Source organism: Thrips palmi, unplaced genomic scaffold (genome assembly GCF_012932325.1).
Source record: "Thrips palmi isolate BJ-2018 unplaced genomic scaffold, TpBJ-2018v1 HiC_scaffold_10, whole genome shotgun sequence".
Taxonomy (NCBI): Eukaryota; Metazoa; Arthropoda; class Insecta; order Thysanoptera; family Thripidae; genus Thrips; species Thrips palmi.
In genome coordinates, this window is record NW_023144621.1 from 11,107,918 (window position 1) to 11,133,369 (window position 25,452).

Below are 25,452 nucleotides of genomic sequence, written 5' to 3' on the forward strand. Positions count from 1 at the left end.
TGCAGTCCCAGTACCCTTCGCCAATCAAAAGGTTCTTCATTGCAAATCTCCATGATCCATAGTTCGAAGAACCCACAAGTTTCTCAGACTTGTCCAAGTTTTCACCGCTCACGTACATCACGGCGGCTACCGGCTCCTTCTTCGGTGGCATGAGGGCGGTTAACCTCAAGACCGTACAAGAACTGCACAAACAAGATTACAGTCAGTTGACAGCAGATCACCTTTGCTTCAGCGCTTGGTGGAGCACGTGGCTGGGCCCATAACCTGTAGTAACTGGGATCTGGAGTTGTGGACGAAAGAACTGAGACGAGTTTGTGGCAGCAATCAAATGGAGAACGATTTATTCGTGACAGTCATATTTATAAGCAGCGTTCTGTACATAAGCAGCAGTAGTGTCAATAAGAGATTGTTATTTACAGAAAACAGAATAGCCAATTGTGGATTACTAAAAACAACACACCTCCTCTGCAAACTGAATGGAAACGTCCTTTTATCGCGCGTCCTCTCTGTAATTTGTGCCCTGACTCTTCATGGCGTTGTTGCAGGCGTCATCCAGACGATGAACTTCGCAGAGAACGGCCGACACCTCGCCAACCAGGACTACACCATCTGCATGCGACAGGAAGAGGGTGGGACTAAAACACTGCCTCATTCTTGTCGAAACAAACGCCTAAAAACATTAAATTTAAACTTTCTTTTTGCCCTTCTCGTTCAGACATGTGCTCCATCGTGTACGAACCCTGTGACGAAAATTCATTCAAAATCGGCCCGGCCGTCTCGCAGCAGCAGCTCGGTGAGATGAAAGCAATTATCTAGAAGCACTGTAAATCTTATTTTCTGTAAAAAGATTAATTTTAAAATGATTTTTTTTTTTCAGACGACGAAGTTGGCGGCTCTGGTTTTGGCATCGTAGGCGAGGCTCGAGAACAATGTAACGATAAAATCGTGATGCCATGTGACTCTGAAGAATTTTTAGCCGTATGTAACGTGTGACGTAATTAAAAAGAAAATGAAAATACGACGTATTCACACGACTACAAACATGCTTAACTTTCAGGCGGAGGGCTTCGGTTCCACAGGACTGTGTGACCTTCTGCATTGCGGAAACTCCTTCTGCAGCCCGGGCGAGTCAACTTGCAGAATCGAAAGTACGCCTTAGTCTCATTACTCATTCATGCGCATAATCGAACAGCTTGCTCAGCACTGTGTATCCATGCATGCATTCATTCATCCATCCCTCGGCCCGCAGGCAGCACCACGCCGTTCAACATCCGGGTCATGTTCGGGCCGGCCGTGCGCGAGGAGTCCCCCGAAGACAATCTGGGGATGTGCCTCAAGTACGAGCAGCAGCCGTGCGTGTCTTGATGGATGCATCTCTTTGGATTCGGTCTCCAAGCAACAATGTCGGAAAAAAAATACTTGAAAAAGTTGGCTGTGCAATTTTGCCTATTAATTTATTTCCTGTTTATTTTATAAATAAATAACTACTAACAACTTCATGCTGATTTTTATTTGGTTCTCCTCTCTCCAGATGTGACCAAATCGCACTATCATGATGACGCCTGAGAGGTAGGCATCCCATTCGGCACAGCACCCTAACGCGTCGCGAAATCCGTGGTGTGGAAGTAGTAGGTGGGTCAGGAAAGAGAGGAAAATGCACTTTTCTTTTCGTTCAGACCAAGCAAAGGGGTAAACCCTTGTCCTGGCCCTCCGTTTTATTAACATAAGTTGAACAGAAATGAACTTAGCAGCAGGATCTTCATGGTTCACAGCGATTAGAAGCTTTAGAGCCGGTTGAAGTATAGTCTCGGACAGTAAATGCCACTGATTTGAAAGAAAATGATAAAAATTTCAACTCGTTGTTGGTTATTCCACATTCAGCCTGAACCTCAACAATTCCTATTTCCTTACGTTTCAGCATCCCTACGTCCCTTTTTTGTAGAAAAAAGATTCTCTCCATTGGTCCCTTGACTATACTTGTCTTTAGATGATATTTCATAGTGCTTACAATATTTACAGAATGCTTCTTATGAAACCGAAAGTCAAACAACGATACGTAAAATGTGAACGAATGTAACAAAAGAAAGTCGTAATGGAAAGAATGAAGACGGGTTGCAGCAGTTTGTTCTGATGCCGAAGCGACTCCAAATCCACCCTCCAAAGTTGAGGGATGCATCTGGAGTGCACTGTGGTACGTCGCACCATACACTGGAATGGACCCGAACATCGGACCTGGACGGAGAGCCCCGGGCGTGGCCTTTTAATTTCTTTCGTCGCCATGGCGTCTCGAGCGCCCGCGGAACAGAGGGTAGACAGTCCCGCCACGCAGTCTCGCGGCGCGGCGCGGCCTGCCCTCTTCTCCGCAGGCGCTCGGGACTAGGAGTGCCAAATTCGTCAGACCGCCCAGACCCGTCTAGGCCTGCACCGCCTTCACCCGCCATCATCAAGAACAAACAGTGGAACAGTGGAACAGTAGCTCTGGTTTGTACTCAGGTGTTGGGGGAATTTTCAGGAGACAGATATTCTTTTGCTTTCTATAACTCATTACAATGGCCGTTCGCCGGTAGTCCTGTTCGAGACCTATGCCTACGTTAGCTTTCCCTACCTGTCCTTCTTCATGTAGAGGTATAAGAGAATACCAGCATGCACTGAGGAAGTCACAATGAAAGTTAGAAAATATGTTAAAACAGCGATAAAATCAGATGAGCAGTAACAATTTTGTCCGCGTATTTCAATTAATAGCCCGATAATTTTAAAGGGATATGAACTATCCAGCCCTTCAAACCAAATAAAGGTTACAAATACAATTCAGCGTAGTCTATAATTTTGATCTGTAAAAATTTACAAATACGATAACAAGGCAGAAAAAATATCCTGGGGGACAATGTGTGAAACATTGCTTCTCTCGGTGGTATTTTTTTACACAACCACAGTGCATAGCCACGCCTAGCGCGCAATGATTTGGTCAGCAGTCCCATCAGAACTTATCTAAGCACAAATATGTCTTACACATACTGTGTCGCAATTTAACAAGCCTAGACAGTTTATTCAATATCATGAACGTTGTATTTGTGTTGGTCGAGACAGTACGATCTCTACAAACTGCTCAGAAACATGCTCATTCACTTCGATAAAGCTTAATAGAAAAAGTACGAAATGTGAGACGCTATGAGGTTCTCGACTAGCCTCAATGATAGCTCGCAATCTACTGAGACAACATTTTTCAGAAGAATAAGACACACATGGACGTTGAATATCAACGCCCACGCTAGTAGAAGTATAACAGAATGGATATAAGTCTTGTCAAACGAAATCAAGAAATCGGGAGATGTACGGCATCAAATTTGTTCCGTTCGCAGCCGTTTCCGCGGCCGGTTTGGATTACACTTACAAAATACGCGCTAGAAGTTTGAAACGAGGTGGCAATCGGAAACAAACGGAAGAAGCACGCGCCAAAGAACGTACAAAGATAATTATGATCAAATTAGAATTTAGAGACTACATGCACAATTATTATGCGATTTGAGCAATGGCACTCCACTTTAAAATGATCCACCTTGACTCCCCCTTCACATTGTATACATTGTGGCAAAAAGAGAAATTATTAATGTGGCATTCGCAACTTTGCAGTTTATTCCATTCTGAGCTGGAGCATTCGCCGGTACAATTACGTAGAGGAACAAAATATGTGACTAGAGAAATACTTAAATTTAGTTGTTCTGATGAGTTGTATCCCTTCCGATCTTCATTCATCGGCATCATCTCGAGACTATATGGAAGACTGTTTATTTGCGGCGGTACACTGATACGTAAAATGACTGATAATCCAAGACAATACAATTAGGCTATTGCATCTTGTTGGCAATGTACTTCCAAAGCCTGAATGTACATTCATTAGACAACCATTGACTGTTGGCGTCGTTACAGATTGTTTGAAAGAAATGAGTGATAGAATGCTGATAACAACAAAAAATAACAAAAATATCATGCTACACAGATGAGTCCCCTTAACCATTATCGTTATTAAAAGAGATATATCATTTTGATATAAAGCGTGTTTAATAGGCTAATGTGATAGAAGGTGAAAAATGTGATGACCGTGGCGTGGTTGGCTCCGAGTCACTGAGTCAAGGCTCTGTGGACAAGCGAAAAATAAATCTTCAAAACGACCTTTGTTATATTATGAAGCGCTGAAATACTGTTAATGTTACTGTAAAATTGCGGCCATACAGTCGATAATTTACTTGTTATTTTCAGTTACTCAGAGCCAACCTCACAAAAATCATGATGGTGTTTAACAGTGTGATCAATAGTGTTACATAAGGATAAAAGTGACAAAGACAGTATACCTTTTGAATGAAAAAAAAATATAAATTAAATAGCCTATATCCTGCTTACATGCTTTTTGTCCTTGCCTGTCGGAATTTATAGCCAGCATTATTTGTCTAATAACAATACTTTGTTCATGAACGTAAACGCTTCACAATAAAATAAATTTAGAATTTATCGGACTTATGCCTCAAGACTTGTGTCTTCAGTGACTATGCTAGGCTGCACATCGGGCAGCCATTTGCTGGCCGCCTCAAAGAAGACTGTCGATATAGAAATATGACACTGCACACGTCTCGTCGAGATGATATGTGTCACTGTCTACTGTCCTACAAAGAGAAAAAAGGGAAAAACAACACCGAGCACTGCTGTTCGTTTTCTCCTCTTGCGTCTTCTCCCAATATCACAAAGAAATTGCCACTAGGATCTGTTTGTTGTGAAACGACTGCAAAGCGACTGAAGTGTCCGTCTTGCTAACCGCCACAGACGCACACACACTTGGGCGTGGCGGCTTGCACGCATGCACCAAGTAAACAGTGAGTCCGAGGCCGGCAGCCCGAAGCACTTCCGGTCCTGCTTCCGGTCCTGGCCGGCCCGCTCTGCGTAGCTCTGCGTAGCTCTGCGGCCGAGGCCCTGACGACGGGTCTTGGTCCGCTAGGCACCACGCAACGTGACGCCGCTGTGACGGCCTCGTCCCGGCCTAGTCACAGCCTCGTCACGGCCTCGTCACACGTCGCAGCCATCCTCTAGAGCGCCCGCCGCGTTGCAGCGCCGCGCACCTGCAACACCACCGCCAAGCGTTAGTTCGCCATCGCGTCCAGTTCCAAGGGGGTTTCTCTCGTCGGTACGTTTCCAGTAAACCCAGCGGATGTACGACTATTTCATCCACGTCTTGTTTAATCTTGTGGTACGCAAACGCAGTTCTAGGTACACGGCAAACTGGACTACACTACAACACTCAAAGGACACGCTGCGCCGCATGCTGAGAGGAACCTGCCGGGAGGACGTCCACTTGATACGCAACGTTTTTCATATAGCTCTGTCCTTGTTGCTCCTCATGGATCGCCAGTGAGTGCGACAGAGACAGAAGACGTTACTTAAAATGTGGACGAACCCCAAGCCGTCCATGTCCACCGACCATTCACCAACATGGGTAAGAAGGGCCCAGTAAGCACTTGATTTACATGCGTGGACTCCCAGGATGTTAGACAGTTCAACACAGGGTGGTCTTCCGACCGCAACACCTACGAAATTTTCCTGGGACGTGGTGGGAGTGCTAAAATGTTTTTTTTTAAATTTCTTCTTTTTTGTTCACTCCAAATTTCCCACCTACATTCCTCCTCGTTCCTCCCGCAGCCGTGTCTTCTACCTCAGATGATGCATGCCAGTCTCGTCACAAACCACACAGACACACACAGCTGCGCCAAGAAGCCAATGAAACATGCAGCCGTAAGGCGCCGTACGGCACACCTCTCAAAAGTAAAATAGAAAATCGGCACATCAAATTGCCCGGTTTGTTTGATTAGACTTCTTTAGGAAGCCTTAGCAGGGTCATGAGAAAGTCACCTCGGCGCTTCCCTCGCCACCACTGAATCTCCGCTGAACTATTTTCCTTCCGATTACCAACAAACACGAAAAACTCACAATTTTGCTATTTTTATGACAAAGCAATTACTTAAAGTCAAAATTTCAGCAAAAAATTAATTGTTTTAGCTTTTATTTTGACGTTACGTGAGAGTTTCGTGATCTCACGTGTTGCGCTTGTTAAAACACAGATTTGAAACGTTTTCTCATGAATGCAGAGACTCAGTTGGCGGGGAAGGCCTGCCGAGGGACGTACGGTTTGCGGAGGGGGGCGCAGGGGGCGCAGCCTACTCAGTCACTCAGGTCACCCACGCCAGACTTGGTGCCGTTGTTGCGCAGGCTTGCGTTCCGGCGCTCGTGCTCTGCAACAGACACGCCAAAGCACTGCGTTAGCCGCACACTACGGAAGCACGTAGAAGCAACAAAACAAATGAAAACAGAAGCGAGTGCCGCCGCGTCTCTTCTACGGACCGCGGCCGGGTACCGCGGCGGCCAGCCGAGCAAGCAAGCAGCAGCAGCGCACCACGCTGAGAGGCTGAGCACGTTGCAGCAAGCACGCAAAGCTTGGTTACCTGGTGGCACTAGAGCTCACTAGTCATGCCAAAGACTTCCCAACTTTTCTCCGGTTGCAGTCGCGCTCTAGATCTACGCACTCCGCTCAAAGACAACATTGAAACGCTCGACGCGTTCACCGGCCGGGTTTCGACCCGCCCATTTCGGCTCTGACTCGCACAGAAAGCCTCCCCCCCCCCCCCCCCCCCTGCCCGAAGGCCAGAAGGGCCCGCGACCGCCGTTCGGCCGTTCGGAGTACAGTGTCGCGGTCTCGGCGGCGAGGCGGCAGAGCGGCTGGGCAACGCCATACGTGTTGCGTTCTCCGCACCTGCGCCTCGTCGGGCACGCCAAGACACGGCAATGAAAGTACAAAGCAAAACCAGACACCGGCTTCCTGTGACAGTATTGTCAAGAAATGGTACTCCTCGCCTCGGTGGCTATGTAGCCAGAAATAAAAACAAAATATGAACAAAAAGAAACGGGTGTGCTACCAACACCGCCATCCAAACTAAATACACAAAAACACGAAGAGAAAAAAAGTGTAGAGAGACAGAGAGTGCATTTACAATGTCATTTCCTCAAAGCCGTCCCCGTAGTTTGTGGTTCACTTGCGACAAGTCCAACATGGGCACATGCTCCTCGGCCGCGTAGGGGTCTGTCGCCGGAAACAGAGAAAAACAGAGTGAGCGTCAGAGGAAGAGAAGGGTAACAAGCTGGGGGTGGGGTGGATGGGTCATCGATCTGAATGAGGCACGCCAAAAAGTTCGACTGCCACAAATGGGACAAAATCACTCCCATTACGCTGGTGACTATGGCGAGTCTTCTTAAAAGTTGTACCAGAAAAATCTCGAAAAAAAAAACAACAAACAAACCAAACAAACAAAAAACAGATCGATTACCGCACCACCTCCAGTGAAAGTAAAATGCATGCATGTCGGAAGGCTTAAAGGTTAATACATGTTCGTGGCTCGGATTAGCAGATTTACTACGTAGTTGATACTTGAAAGGAAAGCAAGGTTCGAAATAGTAGTAATAAGTATGGTAAAATGAGGACCGTGAAGGCTGGTATTTTCGTTAGCGGGGAAGGGGAAGTATTATGAATGGATGATCATGCACTACGAGGGTTGGCTCATGGCGCTATGGGCATGCATCGCGTGGGGTGCCCGCCTGGCCTGGCCTAGCCTGGCCTAGTCTGTCCTAGTCCCCCGCCGCACCTGTGTAACATCGTAACACATTGTCTGGAACGAATTAGTCGTGGCTGTTCCTTGCCGACACGAAGGTAGTCACGACCGTTCCGGCCCGTCACACTCACCCATCATGCCACCCATGGCGTCCTTCGGGTGGTTGCTCTTGATGGCGTTCATCCGCCTGTTCTGCACGGGCGGCCCCCCGCCAGGGTCCATGCCGGCTCTGCAGCCCGGACCGCCGCCGCCGGGACCGCCGCCTCCAGCCGGGCACCCTGGCTGCCCGGGCTGCCCGGGCTGTCCAGGTATCCGCACCAGCGGTCGCGTCGGCTCCACCGGCAGCACCCGTCTCCTCTTCTTAGGCAGCTTGGCGCGCGCCTGCCGAACATGGGGCACGTTACAGGCGGTGGAGGGCAGCGCGTGGCAGCACGGTGGACTCGGCACTCACCTGCGTGTGGGAGTAGTACATGGCGAAGTTGGAGACGATGACGGGGACGGGCAGGGCGATGGTCAGCACACCGGCCAGCGCGCACAGCGCGCCCACGAACATGCCGACGTACGTCTTGGGCGCCATGTCCCCGTACCCCACCGTGGTCATGGTGACCAGCGCCCACCACAGGCCCAGCGGGATGCTGCGGACAAGACAGACGGAACGCCGCTGAGTTATAGTGCAAACTCGGCCTCGACTCCTAGAAGGGGAGGAAGACTCCCAACAGGGCCCCTCAAGGACGTCCGAGGACGACCACACTGTTGAGACAACGCGACCGAGAGTTGCAAGCAAACGGAGTAAAGCAGTACAGTGAGAAGGCCGGGAAGCCCACCACTCGGTTTCCCTGTTTCCCTTCACCTGTTGAAGTCGTTGTGGGGGTTGGCCTGGATGCGCTCCGCGTAGTACACCAGGCTGGCGAAGATGACGATACCCAGCACCAGGAAGAAGACGAGCAGCGTGAGCTCCTTGGCCGACGCCCGGAACGTCTGGATGAGGATCTTGAGGCCCGACGAGTGCCGCGTCAGCTTGAACAGTCGCATGATGCGGATGATGGAGAAGAACTCGAGGATGTCGGCGTTCTCCAGGTGCGACGCGAACTTCTGCAGCACCTGTGGCAAGCGAGGGAAAACTGTTTCAAAACACGCCACGCTGCTCTTTGCTTCGGCAGTTCCGCGATAACTTTGTCGATTCCGGCATTCTGGACGAAGGCGCCAAGACAAGAGCGGAAGATTGGGCCTTTTTCCTGGGCGGAGCGAGTTAGGCCCGGGCCGCCAGGCCGCCAGGCCGCCAGGCCGCCGCCGTCTGTTGGCAAGCCTCCAGGCCTCGGCTCGGTAATGAAGGTTAACAGCGAAAGGCGAAAGCCCCCAGTACATCGCACCTGTTCTCGGTCTCGGCCGGCTCAGCGATGGGCTTCACAAAGTCCGACAAACCCCCACTCACCAAATCGATGTAGAAGCTGAGCGTGGCGATGTAGTCGATGATGTTGACCGAGGCCTTGATGAAGTCGCACTTGTTGGGCGACGCGGTGAACCTGGAGACGATCTCCACGGTGAACCACGCGTTGCACACGCACTCGATGTAGAAGAAGGCCTCGTGCGCGTTGGTCTGCGTCTTGTCCAGCGTCCACGCCGTCATGTTGGCCGCCGTCTTGACGGTGATGTTGCGGATCACCGGCACCCTCATGTCCGGGTGCGTCTTGAGGCAGAAGGACAGGATGGACACGCAGATGAAGAAGACGGACGCCACGCCCACGATCTGGAACAGGGGGAACGGCTGGTGACGAAACAACAACAACACAAACAACAACAACAACAACATGGTGGAGGCGGGTCGTGCCCGCGGCGTCCAAACGCATCAACGCCCTCGCCCGCGGGGCGATACGACCCGACCCGCCCCGCCCCACCACGCCCCGGCCCGGACCGCCCCGCCCCGCCCCGCCCGATAGCGCCCCGCCGCGGCTCACTGCCGGGGGCTTGGCCCCGAGCGCGGCCCCGATCGCTGTTTAGCCGCTTGGCTTGAAAGGGCCCAAATGACAGCAGAGGCGGTATCGCACCGGTGCACGTACACAAAAAAAGTGTGCTTTAGGTTTTTCCCCTTAAAAAGAAATTACCTTGGCGGCGTTGGATGAGTAGGGCTCGTCGAAGAGGGACCACAGCTTGGGCTTGGACCGCTGCCACCAGGACACGGTGCCCCGGAAGTAGTCCTCCTCGAAGCCGAACTTCCGCGCCATCTCCTCGTCCGACGGCTTCTCTGTGTCCAGGTCCAGGCGGTCCAGCACGGCCAAGGTCTCCTGCGTGTCTCGATGCTGCGGGCAGAGCGGCAGAATGGAGTAACATGTCAACGGGAAAGACGCGAGGTGGGCTGGCTGGGCTTTAGTATTCCGCGGTTGGATGCGGGCGAGGCCAGCCGCCCCATTCGTCGCTCCGTCTCTCTCGCACCCCTACGGGACGACCCATGATTGTGAGAGAGACAGAGTGACCCTTCGGAATCAGTCAGCAGGGCGAGGCCAGGGCGAGGACCAGGGAACAGAGAGGAGGGCCGGCGGCGGTGCGGTGGCGGGGTGCCTGTTGAGGAAGGAATTTGACATGGACCCTGCCTCCCAGCCGCTCCCAGCCCCCTGCAGCCTGCCCTGCCTGCCCTTCCTGCCCTGCCCCCGGCTTCAGCGCGGCCGGAACGGGGTTCCTTAGAAGTCCGGCGGGTGGGGGCGAGTTTGCAGAGTACACATGGCCGGGGCTTTCGCTTGCTTCGCCTGCTTCGCCTGCTTCGCCTGCTTCCCCCTGCCCCCGCTTCCCCGGCAGGGACACGCCATGCTCCGCCTCGCTCCGCCTCACCGACTCACCTGCGTGTATGTCATCCAGCAGCACGGCTCCACCTGGTTGGCGTCCAGACCCCAAAACTCGAGCTCCTCTTCGAACAGCGGACCGCACACGTCCGTGGGGTAGTGCAGCTTGCCCGTCCTGGAGACCGAGAAGAGAAAGTTGAGTTACTCAATGCGACTTCTGCCTCCGGGCACTGCCAGAGACATGGTGCGGCATGCAGTGCGGCATGCAGTGCGCCGGCGAAATGGGGCAAAAAGGGTGGGGGTGGTCCACTGGGAGCATAGAAGCCGCTGTAAGGCAGGGCCAGGGCAGGGCCTCGTCGATGGATTAGCTCCAAAGCCCTGCCCGGCCCTGCCCGGCCCTGCCCGGCCCAACGCAGCCCTCGTCAAATCCACCTGACTGCCTGGTCTCCCGGTGACCCGGAAGCAGCTCCGGCTCGGCCTCGGCCGCCCCCATCACCCCGTGTCCCCGGAGACACCCCGGGCATGCCGAGTCCAGCGGAACCAGTACAGCACTCCAGCCGCCAGCCTCCAGCCGGACAAGCTGGCAAGGCGCGCCGCGTTTTTGTTTTCCAAGCGAATCATTGCGGGGCGGGGCGCACGGGCGAGCAAATAAGGAGGACGGCAGCACGGCAAGAAGCCTCTGTAATCGCGAGCAGCTACGCCCCGCCCTGCCCCGCCCCGCCCCGCCCCAACCCGACCCGACATGTCCGGGCTCCTTGTTGGCCGACTGCAGGCAAATGTTTACCCTTCCGGCCGGGTGTTGTCCGCGCGCACCAAGCCTGATTCAAACAGCAACAAAAAATGATTTTTATTTCGCTGCCGGTGGCGATCTGCCGAGCGGCCGAGCCGACTCTTCATCAGCGCGCCTGAGCACCATTAGGTCTACGAGGGCAGCGAGGGGGCGGAACCCACCATCCTCGGCCTCGGACTTCGGGGAGCTTCCGGAGATCCTCAGATTCGAGTCTCCCTGGGGCGGCCGTTTTCATCGGAAACCGTTCCGCTCCCGTGAATGGTCCTCCGGGGATGCGAAGCGGGCAAGCGACCTGCCGAATCGATTTTTCATTTCGCACTGACCGGTAGTAGTTGAGCACTTGGGCGAAGACGCCCGGGTGGCGGTCGAAGAAGTACTCGTTGAGGATGGGGTCGTAGTTGGCCAGCGCCTCGGTGAGGCGCGAGAGACGCGTCGCGGGGATCTTCTTGAGCGTAGCCTTGTACGTCTCGTGTCGGATGCCGCCGCAGTTGAGAACCACGCGGTTCTCCGCGTCCATGTTGAGCAGGTTCATCGTGGTCCCCGCCACTGCGAAGGCTTTCTCGGAACTGCGCACACAAACAAACGGCCGGGGTCAGAACCGTCAGGACGACACGACCTCAAAGTTTGATCAAGGGTAGTGATTTTTACCTGGTACAAGCGTTGAATCAGCTCGTCGCTCGAGGGCGACGGAACACTAAACTAAGCTGCAACACAACGCCAACCTCGTTAACACACTGCCAAAACCGGGATCGTCCGTCTTGTGTCCGTCTCTGTCACTACCTGCCTTGGTCGCTATGACGGCGTGGTGCCGACGGCGAGAGGCCCGGGCCGCCTGTGCCTGCAGCTGCCCTGGACTCCTCGGACTCCTCGCACTCCTCGTACTAGCTTCCTGTGGCCGGCCTGCGCGGCCTGCAGGGCCTTGGCGGCGACGGCCCCGCCGCCTGCTCTCCGCGTCCCTCGGGTCCCTCGAGTCCCAGCCACGGCACGACCCCTGAACCCCAGCGCCGACAGGGCCTCGGTCACCGCCATGGGGGCCTCGGGCTGCATCGCCAGCCTGCGCAACAGAGAGAGACAGGGAGGTTAGACAACGCTGACAAAGCTAGAGCTACCGCCGTCGGGCCCGAAACGGCATACGATCCAATTGTGGTCCAGCCCGTAGTGGTAATGGTAATGTGAGGGTGGACAACCCGCTAAGCAAAGCAGCAGCGGGGTTGCACCACGCAGTCGTTCCACAAAGAGAGGGTAGGCCGACCCGCCAAGCACAGCTGTCGCAGGATTGCCTACCCTGCCCTCCGCAGGCGTTCCACAAAGAGAGGGTAGGCCGACCCGCCAAACACAGCTGTCGCAAAGTTGCCTATCCCGCTCTCCGCAGGCGTTCCATAGCACAGACCTCCAGAAAAAAAGAAAAGCACTTGCGAAAAATAAGACTTAAAGAAAGTCTGATAGTTGGCGCACAACAGCATCAAGAAAACGTTCCCCCATTCTCCGTGAATTCCGCAAGCAAGCGCCGCACCACTCGAGCGAAATTCAAAGCCGCTGCCTTGCTGCCGTGCCGTGCCTGCCGTGCCCATCGGCGCCTTTATTACGCAGGTGTGCTCGTGACATCGCGACCCGCGGCCTCGCCACTTCCCCCGATGGCAGCCCCGCAGCCCCGCAGCCCCGGAGCCTCGAAGCCTCGCAGCCCGGGCTCGGAAATGAAAGCAGGTGTGAAGCAGGAGGGGGAGGAGGAGGGAGGCGGGCACTTGACGGGCTCTCCCTCATCCCATCCTGAGATGGTTTTGCCCCTCGGCGGCTCAAGGGCCCCCTCGGCCCGCGCGACGCCGCCACGCCCTCCCCCCTCGCCCCGAAGTATTTCTTGCGCCCCTTCCATCAAAGCGGTGACACTTGACACCTCATTCGCGGTCTCATCTCATTCATCTGGGGCGGGCCGGGGCCACGGCCGCGCCGCCACCTCTGGGTGTAAATATATTTTGTCCCCCGATGGAGCGCCTGTGGGTGAAAATAAAATGGGAAGAGAAGAAGCACGAAGCCAATGGAACGCCGCAGGGTGGAGGGCTGGCCCGAGCTGGATGCGCGACGAGGGGGATCACTCGCTAAGTAAGTCGAGAACCCTCGGGCGAAATAACTACGAAATTGTAAATAAACTGCGAAATAATTGCGAAATCGTGGAGAGAATTTCCGTCGAAGAGAAAGAGAAGAACGGTGGCGAAGGCGGGCGGCGAGACTAATGGGCGCACGGCCGAATGGCCCGGCTCGATACTGGTAGCAGTTAACGCACTGAATGCCGGCAACTAAAAGGAAGCGGTGCTCCGTTTGACGTGCGATAAACTATGACGATTCTTCTTCATGCTCCGCGCCCCGCGTCAGAGTCCGCGTCGGGGTGGGGCGGTGGAAGGCCTCGGCCGGGCTGGCGCCTCGCGCAGTAAAACCGTGCCGTGCCACCGCGCCACGGACTTGGTCGGCTCCCGCGTCCACGAACATGCAGACGTCGTTTTCGTCGCTCTGTCTCTCTCGCACTCGTGGGGCGTCCCGTATACGTGCGAGAGAGACAGAGCGACGAGGAATCGGTCCGCAGTGCGGGTGGGCGCGGAGGCGCCGACCCAGAAAGGCTGCGTTGTTTGTTTCCTCGGCGTGCCGCGTGGCGCCGCGTGCCGCCGCTCACACGCCGCGGCCGGCTTCTGCACAAAAGAAGTATCCCTCAAAGGGCCCGGCGCGGGGACGGCGAATGCGAAATCCCGGCCCGGAATAGTGCGGCGTACAGGCGGCCGCGGCGAGCAGGCCGACTAGGACGCCGCCGTGGAGGCAAGCCGAGGCAAGCCGAGAGGCGAGCTCGTTCTCGCTCTCGTTCCCCTTCATGACGCGGCGGCGCGCGGGCATCGGCAAGGGCAGTTAGTCAACTGAACCTCGACGCACAAAGTCTCGTTCGAGTGCGGAAAACAAGGCAACGCAAAGGCACAAGGCGCACAAGGCGCACAGGGCGCGCCGAAGTGGCTGCGGCCCTTTCCACCTCGCCTCGCGGAGCGGCGAAGCACACCACAAACGACGCTTGCCTCCACTCCAGCGGCAAAGGCGGCCAGCGCCGCGCGCCCGGCTCGAAACCCGTCTGAAGCAGATCTCGAAATAAAGGCCACAAGGCGCCAGAAGGCCAGTGGTCGCGATGAGTGATAGCCGAAAAGTGCGGCGGAGCCATGGCGAGCCAGCCATGGCGGCAGCAACAGTCACAGCAGCCGGGCTGCGTCCGCGGCGTGGCGTCTCGGCCCGGGGCCATGCGGTGGGGGCGTGCCGCGACGTGCGAGGGAGACGCAGCCATACAGAGGAAGAGAGGGAGAGTTGCGGCGTCGCGGACGCAGCCCGGCGCGGAGCCATTAGTCACAAGGAGAGCTATTGTGCGTTTTCACCCCATCTGCCAGGCCGCGCCCCGCCCCGCCCCGCCCCGCCCCCCCGCCCCGCAAGGCATTGTGGCTGAGGCCCCACACCCCCACAGGCACAACACGGAGGCGGTGGCAGCGGATTGGGGTAGGACCACCGCGGGGGCGCCGCAGGGCTGCTGGCTCGGCGCGATGCCAGGATGTCGCGGCCGTGACGAGGGCGGCGACGACGAGGCGCGCAAGGCCGACGCCCTGGCCGACGCCCTGGCCGACGCCCTGGCCGTGCCTCTGCCTTGCTTGCGACTTGCTCCACTTGCTTCGATGGTCGAAGCTGCGCCGGGCAGGGTGGCCACGCAGGGCCCCGGCGGAACCCTGGCCAACAAGGCCACCGTCGGCGTTAAAAGTTAGAGTAGAGTGTAGCGGCCCTGTTTACCGCTGCAGTCGGCGCGTCAGCACGTCGGCACGTCGGCGAGGTGAGGAATGAGCGGCCGAGCTGGACCGAAAGCCGCACCGAAAGCCGGACGGAAAGCCGGACTCGACCCTCGCCGACGGACGCCGCGCCGCGGCCGTTTCATTTATTTTCTCTTCACCAACAGACACAAGACAGGCTGATGATCCGCTTTTTTGTAGCGGCCGCGCTGGGCTGGGCCGCGCTGGGTTGCCGGGCCTGCATCCCGGCCGAAAGCCGAGAGCCAAAAGCCGAAAGCCCTTTGTCATGATCGAAAAGAGAGCAGCGCGCTTTGGCAGGGCCATGGACGAGCCATGGACGACCGTGGCGGCGCGGAGCGCGGACGGCGCCGTTCCGCCAGCGAATGACGCTGTGCGACAGAACGACGCGGAACGAACGACGGCACGGCGCGCCGCGGCAGGGGCGGACAGTAGTTGCCGGACGGGCCGGACGGGCCGGACGGGCCGCTCGCTGCTGCGTTGGCGGCTTTTGACAAGTCGCTGGTAATCAACGGGCGCGCCATCGTACCGGATTATTTATGCCCTGCGAGGCAGCCAGCCAGGCAGCCAGCCAGGCGCGGGGAGGGGACGGTGGGGGAAACGAAATCAACAGTGCGGAATCGGTTGATTCCGACATTCGCGTCCGCCACAACCCCGCGCCCCGCGCCCCACCGCCCCGCCGCGCCCCGCCGCGCCCGCCGCGCCCCGCCGCGCGCACCCCCAACGCGCTAACTCACTCACCCGCTCCTCAAACACTCGCTATCAGACCGCCCCCTCCCACCGCCGACTTTGCTTGAAAGCCACAGTTTTCATTCGCCCTGAATTATTCATAAAACACAGTCCAGTGTCAATGCCTGGGAGTCACGGGCGGGGCGGGGCGGGGCGGGCGCGGTGGGTGGGCTCACCGCTCGCTCCAGCAGCTCGACCCTCACGTCGTTCGTCCCGAATGCTAAAGAGAGTCGCCCCCCGGGGCGCCTGGTATTGCTCCTGCTGCGTGCCTCGCAGTGCTTCGTGCTTCACACGCGTGTTTGCCCTCTGTGGGGACAACTCATTCCGGACGCGTCGCCTCTCCGCCGAGTGCCGCGGCGCCGCAGCGTCCCCCTTCCGTCTGTCCGCCCTTCCGTCCGTCACGAACACGGAAATGTAATCACGGAGTGCCAACTTTATCGGCTTTTGAAAAATTCAGCTGCTGCGCGCTGCGCCTCCTCGTGGCTGTATCGGTTCGGAGCGGTTCGGAGGCTTCGGCCTTCGGCCCACGGCGCGCCTCTCGCCTCGCTTCGCCTCGGCTGCAGGGAGCAGCCAGAGGATTCCGTATTCCAGTTCGTTAGCCCTCGGCAGGGCGGAGGGAGGCAGGCTGCAGCTGCAGCAGTCCTTAGCCCTTCCGACCAACAGTGGGCCGAAAGACCGGTGGAGGTGGCAAAAAATTCCAGACGCGTTTTGAGCTCCAGAGTCACTTGACTCGAACCGAGCGTGCGACCCCAGAAATGGGGTCGTTCTCCGAACGCAGAATCCGGATTTCGGCCGCCTTTACCGGTCTTCTGGCCCACTGTGCGGCCGGGCGGCCCCTCGCTGCGGCTCTGCCTCCTCATCGCCACGCACGCCGGCGCGCCCCGTGCCGCTAATTGCAGTCTCAGAAACCGCGACTCATCTCGTTCCGCGCTTGGCCGGGCCGGGCCGCCGGGGCGTGGCGCGCCGCGCCCCGAACGGATTGAATTTGCGCACCGAAGTTGGCAACTCGATTTCGGGTTTTCGCGCTCGTCCCCTTTAGTCTTCCCACCCCACCGGACCTGGCCGGGAAGGGGTGACGCGGCGCGCCCTACCTGGACGGGGAGTCGAGGAGGCCGTGGATTAGCTCTCAGGTTTATGGACCACGGCGAGGCCCTGCCTGGCTGTGCGCAGTGCGCGGGTGAGTGTGTGTGTACGAATGTGAGTGCGAGGACGACAGTGTGGGGGAGTGCGCGTGTGTGTGGGAGTGCCTGGCGGGGCGAATAAACGGGTTATAGGCTTACCAGCAGTCTTACTGGCCACTGGACCGTGAGGGCAGGACAGGCAGGACAGGCAGGACAACAGGGAAGCCTCAAAGTCGGTGAGTCGGCCCCTGCCCTGGCTCCGCTCTCGCCCTGCCGCCCTCGGCTTGTAGGCCACTAGTTGCTCACACACGCCGACAAGAAAGCCCCGTGCATCTTGTTGTTGTGTCGGCCCCGTCGGCCCAGACATATAGTGAGGCAAAAAAGGGGCCCGGGGTTTACGAGGCCAAACTAACCACATAACGCACTCCCACAATGGTGGCCTGGCTCTGCCTGGCTCTGCCTACGGCTTGGCGACGGCCGGCGCGGCGGAGGGCGAAGGGGGCCGCGCCGCGGGGAGTCGTACGCCGTAGTGCTGCCCATGGTGCTGCCCGGCAGGGGTCCGCCAACGGCCCCAACGGCCCAACAGACTCATTCCGAGAGTCGTTTTCGTCGCTCTGTCTCTCTGCCACTCACGGAGCGTCCCGTATGAGTGCGAGAGAGGCGGAGCAACAAAAGGAACCCTCGGAATCAGTCTGCAGTGCGTGCCCACTGCCCGCTTGCGTTGGCCATGTGCTTTCCTGGAACCGTTTCCTTCTGAGCTACCCGGTGGTTAGCCCCGCCGATGTTCGCACAACGGCAACCTGCCCTTCCTTCCGGCCGGCCTTTGGGGTGGGGGCCCTGCGTTGCTGCTCAAACACAATCCCAGCCTCGCAAAACAGTCAATACGCGCCAACAATGTTCTATTCCTGGACCGCGGGCGGCAGGGCCGGGCAGGGCGGTGACACGCTTGGATGACGTATCCGTTCCGTTCCGCGCCGCTGCCGCGTTGTCTGCTCGCCTGCTTGCCCGTTTTGTGTGTCTGTGCGCGCCGCGCGCCAGCAGACTCATTCCGTCGCTCTGTCACTCTCGCACTCATTGGGCGTCCCGAAAAGCAACGAGACAGGCAGAGCGGCGAAAACGACTCTCGGAATGAGTCTGCTGCTGGGTGGCTGGGTGGGAGTTCTATTTCGCTGACGGGTCGACAAGGCTTGGCCAAGCCGCTGCCGGAACGACGCGCGGCAACAGGTTTCCGGCGGGGAGGCCAATGCCGAGAGGCCGAGAAATTCGAATACGTCGGAAAGGCGACTTAGTTGTTTCGGTTCCCCGGCCGGGCGACGGCCCCGACCTTACGGCCCCGCGGTCCAGGGTCCGCGCGCCGCGGCATGGCCGTCGCGTCGCGGACTTGGCGCGCGAGAAACATGAGATCCCGCAATGTTCCATCTTCTGCACCTCGGGACCTCAACAAGAAGAACAAGGGAATCTCCGCGCCCGACTGGACCGCCCTGGCGTCGTGGCGTCCTGGCGCGCAGCCAGCGCCGCAGCCAGCCACCCTCCATTCCCAACGCCTCACTGACTCCCTCCCCTTCCCTCCCCCTCCCCGGCCTCTGGGACTTCTGTTCCCCGTGCCCCTCGCACCCTCTCCCTGTTCCTTCTTTCCGATTTGGTCGGCAGACGATTCCTCGATTTCTCTCGCCGCCACATGGCCGCCAAACCGAGCGTGCGATGCCGATCGCGCCGTCTCCTTTGCCTGCTTTACGAGTCCCACCCCGCCCCGCCCTCTCTCAGATTCGCCCTAATGTTACTTTGCAGCTCTGTTTTCCGACTCAATTTGAATGGCGAAGGGTCTCGGAACGCGGCGTGGGCGGGGCAGGGCGGGGTGCCCTGATCGGCACGCATGCCTCCGCCGCCTCCACGACGTTCACGACGTGTGCCGCGAGGCGAGGGCGTAGGGCGCGTAGGGCGCGTCGAGCGAGGCGAGGGCGCTCCTCAACTTCCAGCGCGCTCCGTCCTTCTCTGGCGGCTCTGCGTCCTGTCCGATTATACGCTACGTTTGTTATCCGCCAACTCGCCCTCCTCCTCCTCCTCCTCCTTCTCCTGCTTCTCGTTGGCTTCCCGTTGGATTGCCCCGTCGGCCCCGCCGCGTCGCAGGGCGTCCTCGGCGCGCTTTTTAAAAAGTTGGCTCGCTGGACGCTGCTTGGAAATGGAAGACAAATAATACCTCGGGAAGGTGGAGTGTACCCCGTCTTCCCTTTGTCCCTCTCCCCTTTTCTCTCCCTGTCTCTCTCACTCGCTCGTCACGGACGAGCGACCGAGACATGATCCTTTGAGTCCCTCGGACTGGGCCTTTGGGCCGCCTCTCGGCGCGTTTAGAGACAATGAAGTTGGCCGTAAGTCAGTTAGGAAGCGAGTCGAAGAAGTCGCAAAATTTGTGTAACAATGTCTCCCCTGGGCCGCAGGCGGGCCAGCTGGCAAGCCAGCGGAAGACGCCATACCCCCCTGGGAGCGTGAGTTTTTCGAGTTTGGCACTTTTGAAATTTACTCGGAGTCAGTGTCGCCACACACGCTGGTGACAATTCTAAGGATGAACCATCTATCTCTCGAGAGCGAAGTCGATTTTACCCAGTGGTCAGGCTGACCGTTTGGACACTGTAAACATCGTGAGAATTTTTGCCTGCTGCAGCACTGCTCGGAGGTGACCTCGCCGTGAACTTGATGAACATGAGCACGAGCACACCGCACTGCCGCGCCACATGAAGGAGGTGGTCTGGCCAGCCGGCACAGCGAGCGCAGAGCGCAGCCAGCGGCGGCCCAGGTGGGCAAATAATAAAGTTTCTAACACAATATACACCAAACTTGGAGCGCCAGAGTCGTTGCGCTGCAGGGCCCTGGCGGCCCTGGCCTCGCCGGAGTCCGGGGGAACCTGCTGCGCTGGGCCCCCCGTGCGCCCCCCGTGCGCCCCCCGAGCGCCCCGCGCCGTGCCCCCGTGCCAGTGACATGTGTTGCCCATCCCCGGGGTGCCGTTTCGATGCAGGATGCAGGCAGGGAGGAGGGTCCTTGGTCCTCCTTTTCCAGGCAGCCCTTTCCGGTTTTGTTTTGCTCCTTTTAGGTGTGCATTTCGAGTATTGGCGCCGCTCCCCTCCCCTCGAGGCCAGCGGGGCCAGCGAACTCGCAGCCAATGGCTGGAGAGCCGTCTCCAGTCTGCATCCAATCAGCGCGCTGGACTCTGTTCAATAACATCCACCGCTTCTGCAAGATGGCGTGCAATCGGACGCGAAACAGCCCTGGGGCAGCGGGCACGCATCCCTGGCTCCGCATCGCACTCTAGCAGACCCGTAACGAGTGCGAGAGAGACAGAGCGAGGGCGAGGCGTGCTCTGTGCGTTCGGAGTCACCTGCTGCCTCTGTGCGCCTCCCCGAGCGCGCGGCTCCTCTCGGCGAGATTATTTCCCGATCCGCTCTTTCGTTTCCGCGTATTCAAGGCGCCAATGACGTCGTCCAACAGGTAAGGGACTCGTGGACCCACTAGGCAGAGCCAGGCAGAGCCGGGGCACTAGGCCGATCCACCTTCGGGGACCTCCTTCCCCCTAGCGCACACGAGGGGGCCAATCGTCTCTTTGTCCCTCTCTCCCTCCCTCTCTCTCTCTCTCCTCTCTCTCTCTCTCTCTCTCTCTCTCTCTCTCTCTCTCTCTCTCTCTCTCTCTCTCTCTCTCTCTCTATCTCTCTCTTCTCTCCCTCTCTTACACATGCTCTCTCTCTCTTTCTCTCTCCCACACACATACATCTCTGCCTCGCCCTCGGCGACCTTTCCCCGGCTAAAGATAGTCGGGTGCAGTGCAGTTTCGCTCGTCGCCCACCGGTCGAAAATAGAAGTCTTCAAACTGAAACTGGGGAAAAATTGGGCTCTACGAGGCATTGTCGTAAACAGGACTCGGAAAGAGGGACGACCATTATTGAAAACGCGGCGGATTATCGAACATCAACGCGATGACGAAAAACGTGCCCAAAAGCGTGTCCATGTGTGCAGCAGACTTATTCCGAGAGTCCTCGCTGTTACTCTCGCACTCAAGGCGTTCCGTAGGTGCGAGAGAGACAGAGCGACGACAACGACTTTGAGAATCAGCCTGCCGCGGGCGGCGAGCTCCAATGACGGCGAGGCCGGCCTGGCGGCGCAGTGGCGCGGACTGCCGCGTCGGATGAGCGCGGCCTGCGGGCCCGCGGCCTACGCACACGCTGTCCGAGGCCGCGACGCCGCGACGCCGCCGCGACGCCGCGACGCCGGGCCGGCCGACAAAGGCTGGGCCTCCACCGCCATTAGGGCGGTGCTAAAAATGTGTTAATTAAAAGCAGCAGGGAAGTGGCAGTGGCCGGCAGTGGCGGAGCGGGCCGCTGCTCCGGCGGCTCCCAGCGCACCGCGTCTCCGTGTACGCCAGCCTCGCAGCCCGGCGGATAATGCGGCCTCGTTGGAGGGGCGGAATGAAGGGACTGACGCGCCTGCTGATTCCGGGTGTGAGGCCTCTCTCTCGCACTCGGAGCGTCCCGTATGGGCGCGAGAGAGACAGACGGACGAGATCCCCCGTTCGGAACGGGGCGGCGAGGGACAGCGGGGCGCGGGGCGCGACTATGACGGTGACGAGGCCTGGAGAGTGAAGCCTGGCAAACGAGCCCAATTAGAGGGAGTGGCCAGTGAAGGGGTCGGATGGGCGGCCAGGCGGGCCAGGCGCCATCTCGCGCAGCACCGCCTCGCACTGACTTGAGGGAACGCCCTCTGGGTCTGGCGCCTTGGCGCTCGCCCTGCCCTGCCCTGCCGGCACGGTCAACTAGCTGCGCTTAATTATTGCGCGATGATTTAACGAATTGCTGCGATTACCCGGGACTCCAGTACCGCCACTAACCGTTTTTTCCTCTTTTTCGGCTTGCGGTTGGCAGGGCTGTGCCGCGCTGTGCTGGCTGCGCCTGACAGGAATAAGGAGTTTGCGCGCCGCAACGCCGCAGCGCCCCACCAAAGCCCGCGCGTTTGACTGATGGCGGTGCCGTTTCATCGAGATGAAGGCCGTCGTCGTCGTCGTCGTGTGACTTGCAAGAAGAAGCCACGCGGGGCGCGCATCCCCCCAAAGCGCCTTTTGCGGATCAACTCGTAAAAAACGTGTCGATCAAAATTTAAAAAAAGGAAAAAGGAGGAGCACCGGGAACTGCGCGCGGTGTGGCCGGGAGCGTGTTTATTGCCCTGGGATGAGTCCCCTTTGGCAGCCAATCGGCCGTTTGTCCTTTTCCGCTGAAAAACTAATTAAAAAGACCTGAATGCAGGCGGGGCGGGGCGGGGCGCCACTCGCCGCAACACACGGCGGCAATTACGTCGGTGGCGCGCGGCGGTGCGCGGCTCACCTTGCAACAAAAACAACCAGGGCCAATCAGCGACTGGGAAAATAACGAACGTCGAACGGCCGAGGGGGGAACAAATAAAAAATGCTCATTGCGCTGCTGCCGAGCACAATGGGGTGCGTAGCGTTGCACAACGAGGACGCCGTCAGCCCGTCCGGCCGCCCGTCTGTCCGCCGACCTTTTGTTCGGGGTGCCTCAATACTTGGTCTCTCATTAATCTAGCCAACGCACCGTCGCCTCCGATCGCTGGCGCGCCGGCGGTAGCAGACGCCCGGCCCGCGCCGCGCGGCGCCACGCGGCCAATCTCGACAAAGTTGTCGCCTTTCTTCCTTTTTCTCCTCTTTCCCCTTCCTCCTCGTCATTATCCCCCGCGAGGCGCCGAGTGACGCTGCGTGCGTCAGTTTGATTCCAGAGGCACGCGTCCTCGCCCGCCTGCGCCGCCCCTCTCTCGTCGTGTACCCGGTGCCGCCAAATTACACAAAATTGCCGCGAAAGACAAAGGAATAATTAATTGTCGGAGTTAGTTGGTCGTGGCTCGCGCAGCGCCACCCCCTCCCTTTGGCGTGCCTCCGCCCTTTCAGCCCTTTGCGACGAGAGCGCCACTTTCGGAAAATTACCAGAGCGTTTTCTATTTCGAGTGGGTGGAGTGACGATGTCCGTCGGTGACGACACCGGAACCGCGACACTCCAGGCCAGTCGCCTGCCCGGCGGTTTTTTTTTCGAATTTTTTTGGAACGCTGGCGGGGCGGGGCGTTGGGGTGAAGAGACGCGGGTCTCGCGGTGGGGGCACGCGTGCCCGCAGGACAGCAGGACACCAAGGTCTCCGGGGACTCGGGTGGCAGAATCCCCGGACCGGGGCAGCCTGCTGCGGCGCTGGGTGTGCTGGGTGTGCTGTGCTGGGTGTGCTGCCAGGCCCACCCTCACGCAGTGTGACAAATGATGCGGCCGCCCGGAGCGGCCTGACGCGCCCTGAAGCGGGCTGCCTTGGCCACTTTTGTTCTCGAGTCGAGAGCCGGGACAGTTGGAAATTTCCTAACTGTCTTGTTTCAAAGCTAAAAAAAACGAAAAAAAAAAAACAAAATTAGGAAAAAAAGTTCCGCGTTCCGCAAAAGAGTTCCGCGCAAGGGGTGGGCGCGACGCCTGATGGTGTAGTGCAACAAGGGCGGCCGAGGCGTGCCGGCGTCACCGCCGGCGCCAAGATAATTGATAGATTCCGCACGCATTCTGCCCCCTCCTCCTATAATCCATTGAACGCTAACTGTGGAATGGCGTCGCTGTCGCGACTCCGCCACCGCCGTGCTGAGCAAGACGTACTTTGCGGCAAGACGAATGATGGCTGCGGCGCCGGGGCGCGCGAATCTTGTCGACAGCCCCCCCCCCTTTCGGTACATCTGTGTGGCTGGGGGTGCTGCGCCTGCTACGTGCATCCTCTGCTGGCTGACCTGGCGCCGAAGAGAAGGGAGGGCCCCACCGCCCCGCCCGGCCCTGCCTCGAGACCGAGACCGCACGAATTGAAAAGATATGTTCTCCGCCCCACTGCCGCCGCCGTTGCCGCCGAGACTTGATTCACCCCCCTCCCCTCCCCTCCCCCTCCTCCACCAAGCCGCGCTCTATTCATCTAGCCTTTCACGTGCCGTGGAGGGCTTAGGCGCAGCCCACTGGTGACTGTGGCGCCTTTCAGAGGGCCAGCCGCCTCGTATGTGCACGCCCAGCACGCCCAGCATGCCCAGCACGCCCAGCACGCCCAGCACGCCCAGCACGCCGCACGAAGCGAGGTCCTGAAACCTCCGTGCTGCACCGTCGTATCGCAGAACGCGCGAGAACGCTCCCCGTCGGTCGGACGGCGTGGAGGTCGCCACTCGCCACCGCGGCCACGCCGGGGACGGGACGGGACGGACTCCCCGATGGAGCGAGGCGAACGCGATGCGGCCGGAGATAAGGCGCCCTTGATCCACCCTCCTGCTTATAGCGGAGTGCGCACTCCTCAGGGTCCTCGGGCCGGACCGGATCGGGGGTCACCCCTGCTGATCTTAATGGCGACGCCCGGCAACACTCGATGGGGAGGGAAGTGACCAGCAGGAGGAGTTTCTTGTTGTTGATTTTGTTGTTGCTGTTATTGTTGGAGAGCGCGGTCGCATCGCCCTCTACCGGAGTGGGCAAAATAATGGCGATGGGATGCGGCTCGCCCCGCCCCACCCCGCCCCGCCCTGGCTGAGGTGGGCCGCGGTAATGAAGTTTGCAATGAGGGAAACCAAAAGGCCGGTCTGGCCTGCGCTGCGCCCTGCGGCGGTACGGTGGCTGCGGCCCGCCCTGGAGCCAACCTCCCTGGAGCTACCCGCCCTGGAGCCACCCACCCTAGAGCCACCCTGGAGCCACACTCCCTGGAGCCACCCACCCTAGAGCCACCCTGGAGCTACCCGCCCTGGAGCCACCCACCCTAGAGCCACCCTGGAGCCACACTCCCTGGAGCCACCCACCCTAGAGCCACCCTGGAGCCACACTCCCTGGAGCCACCCACCCTAGAGCCACCCTGGAGCTACCCGCCCTGGAGCCACCCACCCTAGAGCCACCCTGGAGCCACACTCCCTGGAGCCACCCGCCTGGAACCACTCACCTGGAGCCACCCGGCCTGGTGCCAACCTCCCTGGAGCTACGTGCCCTGGAGCCACCCGCCCTGGAGTCATCCGCCCTGGAGTCATCCGCCCTGGAGTCATCCGCCCTGGAGTCATCCGCCCTGGAGCGACGCCAAGGCAGACTTCCGCGGCGTGGTGTGGCCTGGGTTAAGCCGCCAGCAAGGCCGGCAGACGCCGCTGCTGCGGCAGCATCCCACCCAGGGCCCAGCCAGCAGGGGCAGCAGGGCCACCAAGGGTCCGGCGTTGGAGGAACTAGGGCATTCGGGCACTACACCAGTAAACCAGCTGAAAGTGGGTTATGCGCGATTTTACTTCTCCCTGGGGAAGGGGTTGTAAAGTTCCAAATTTTTCTTTCTATTTTCTTACATATTTCAAATGTCTGGAAGATGATAGCGGTGTGCATCGGTGCACCGACCTCTGTCTTGACCTACCCGCGTCGATCAAAAATGCCATTTTTTTTAAAAAAAATGAATTCTTTAATTCAGTATTTTTATTCAGGTCGGTCAAAATAGGTAGGTCTAGTTTTTGTCGGTCTAATTTAGGCCGGTCGCAAATGATATAGAGCCTCACCCCTGCACTCCTATTTA

The 25,452-nt window shown here is 58.4% G+C and overlaps 2 protein-coding genes across 6 annotated transcripts in view; one reads left to right on the plus strand and one right to left on the minus strand.

Moving 5' to 3' along the window:
- The window catches only part of LOC117648932 (potassium voltage-gated channel protein Shaw), an 81,025-nt gene that overhangs the window by 3,312 nt on the left and 52,261 nt on the right, over positions 1-25,452 (minus strand). The window contains exons 4-14 of one of the 5 annotated variants that reach the window (XR_004587952.1): positions 11,995-12,264; positions 11,859-11,914; positions 11,534-11,776; positions 10,478-10,595; positions 9,749-9,943; positions 9,079-9,393; positions 8,497-8,747; positions 8,098-8,281; positions 7,778-8,027; positions 7,032-7,120; positions 2,233-5,108 (exon numbers count right to left, since the gene is read on the minus strand). Coding sequence is in view for 4 of the 5 variants with exons in the window: in XM_034391378.1 (XP_034247269.1) it covers positions 7,044-7,120; positions 7,778-8,027; positions 8,098-8,281; positions 8,497-8,747; positions 9,079-9,393; positions 9,749-9,943; positions 10,478-10,595; positions 11,534-11,742 (1,599 nt within the window). In the remaining variant the exon portion in view is untranslated. Of the gene's footprint in view, positions 1-1,660; positions 6,276-7,031; positions 7,121-7,777; positions 8,028-8,097; positions 8,282-8,496; positions 8,748-9,078; positions 9,394-9,748; positions 9,944-10,477; positions 10,596-11,533; positions 11,777-11,858; positions 11,915-11,990; positions 12,265-25,452 lie in introns of those variants that run through there. The other 4 variants (XM_034391378.1, XM_034391379.1, XM_034391381.1 and 1 more) reach the window with 4 other exon arrangements.
- Positions 173-1,497, plus strand: LOC117648999. Its single transcript, XM_034391383.1, has 5 exons — positions 173-629; positions 716-793; positions 878-978; positions 1,058-1,148; positions 1,250-1,497. The coding sequence occupies exons 1-5, from the start codon at positions 329-331 to the stop codon at positions 1,363-1,365; spliced, it is 687 nt and encodes a 228-aa protein (XP_034247274.1). The 5' UTR covers positions 173-328; the 3' UTR covers positions 1,366-1,497.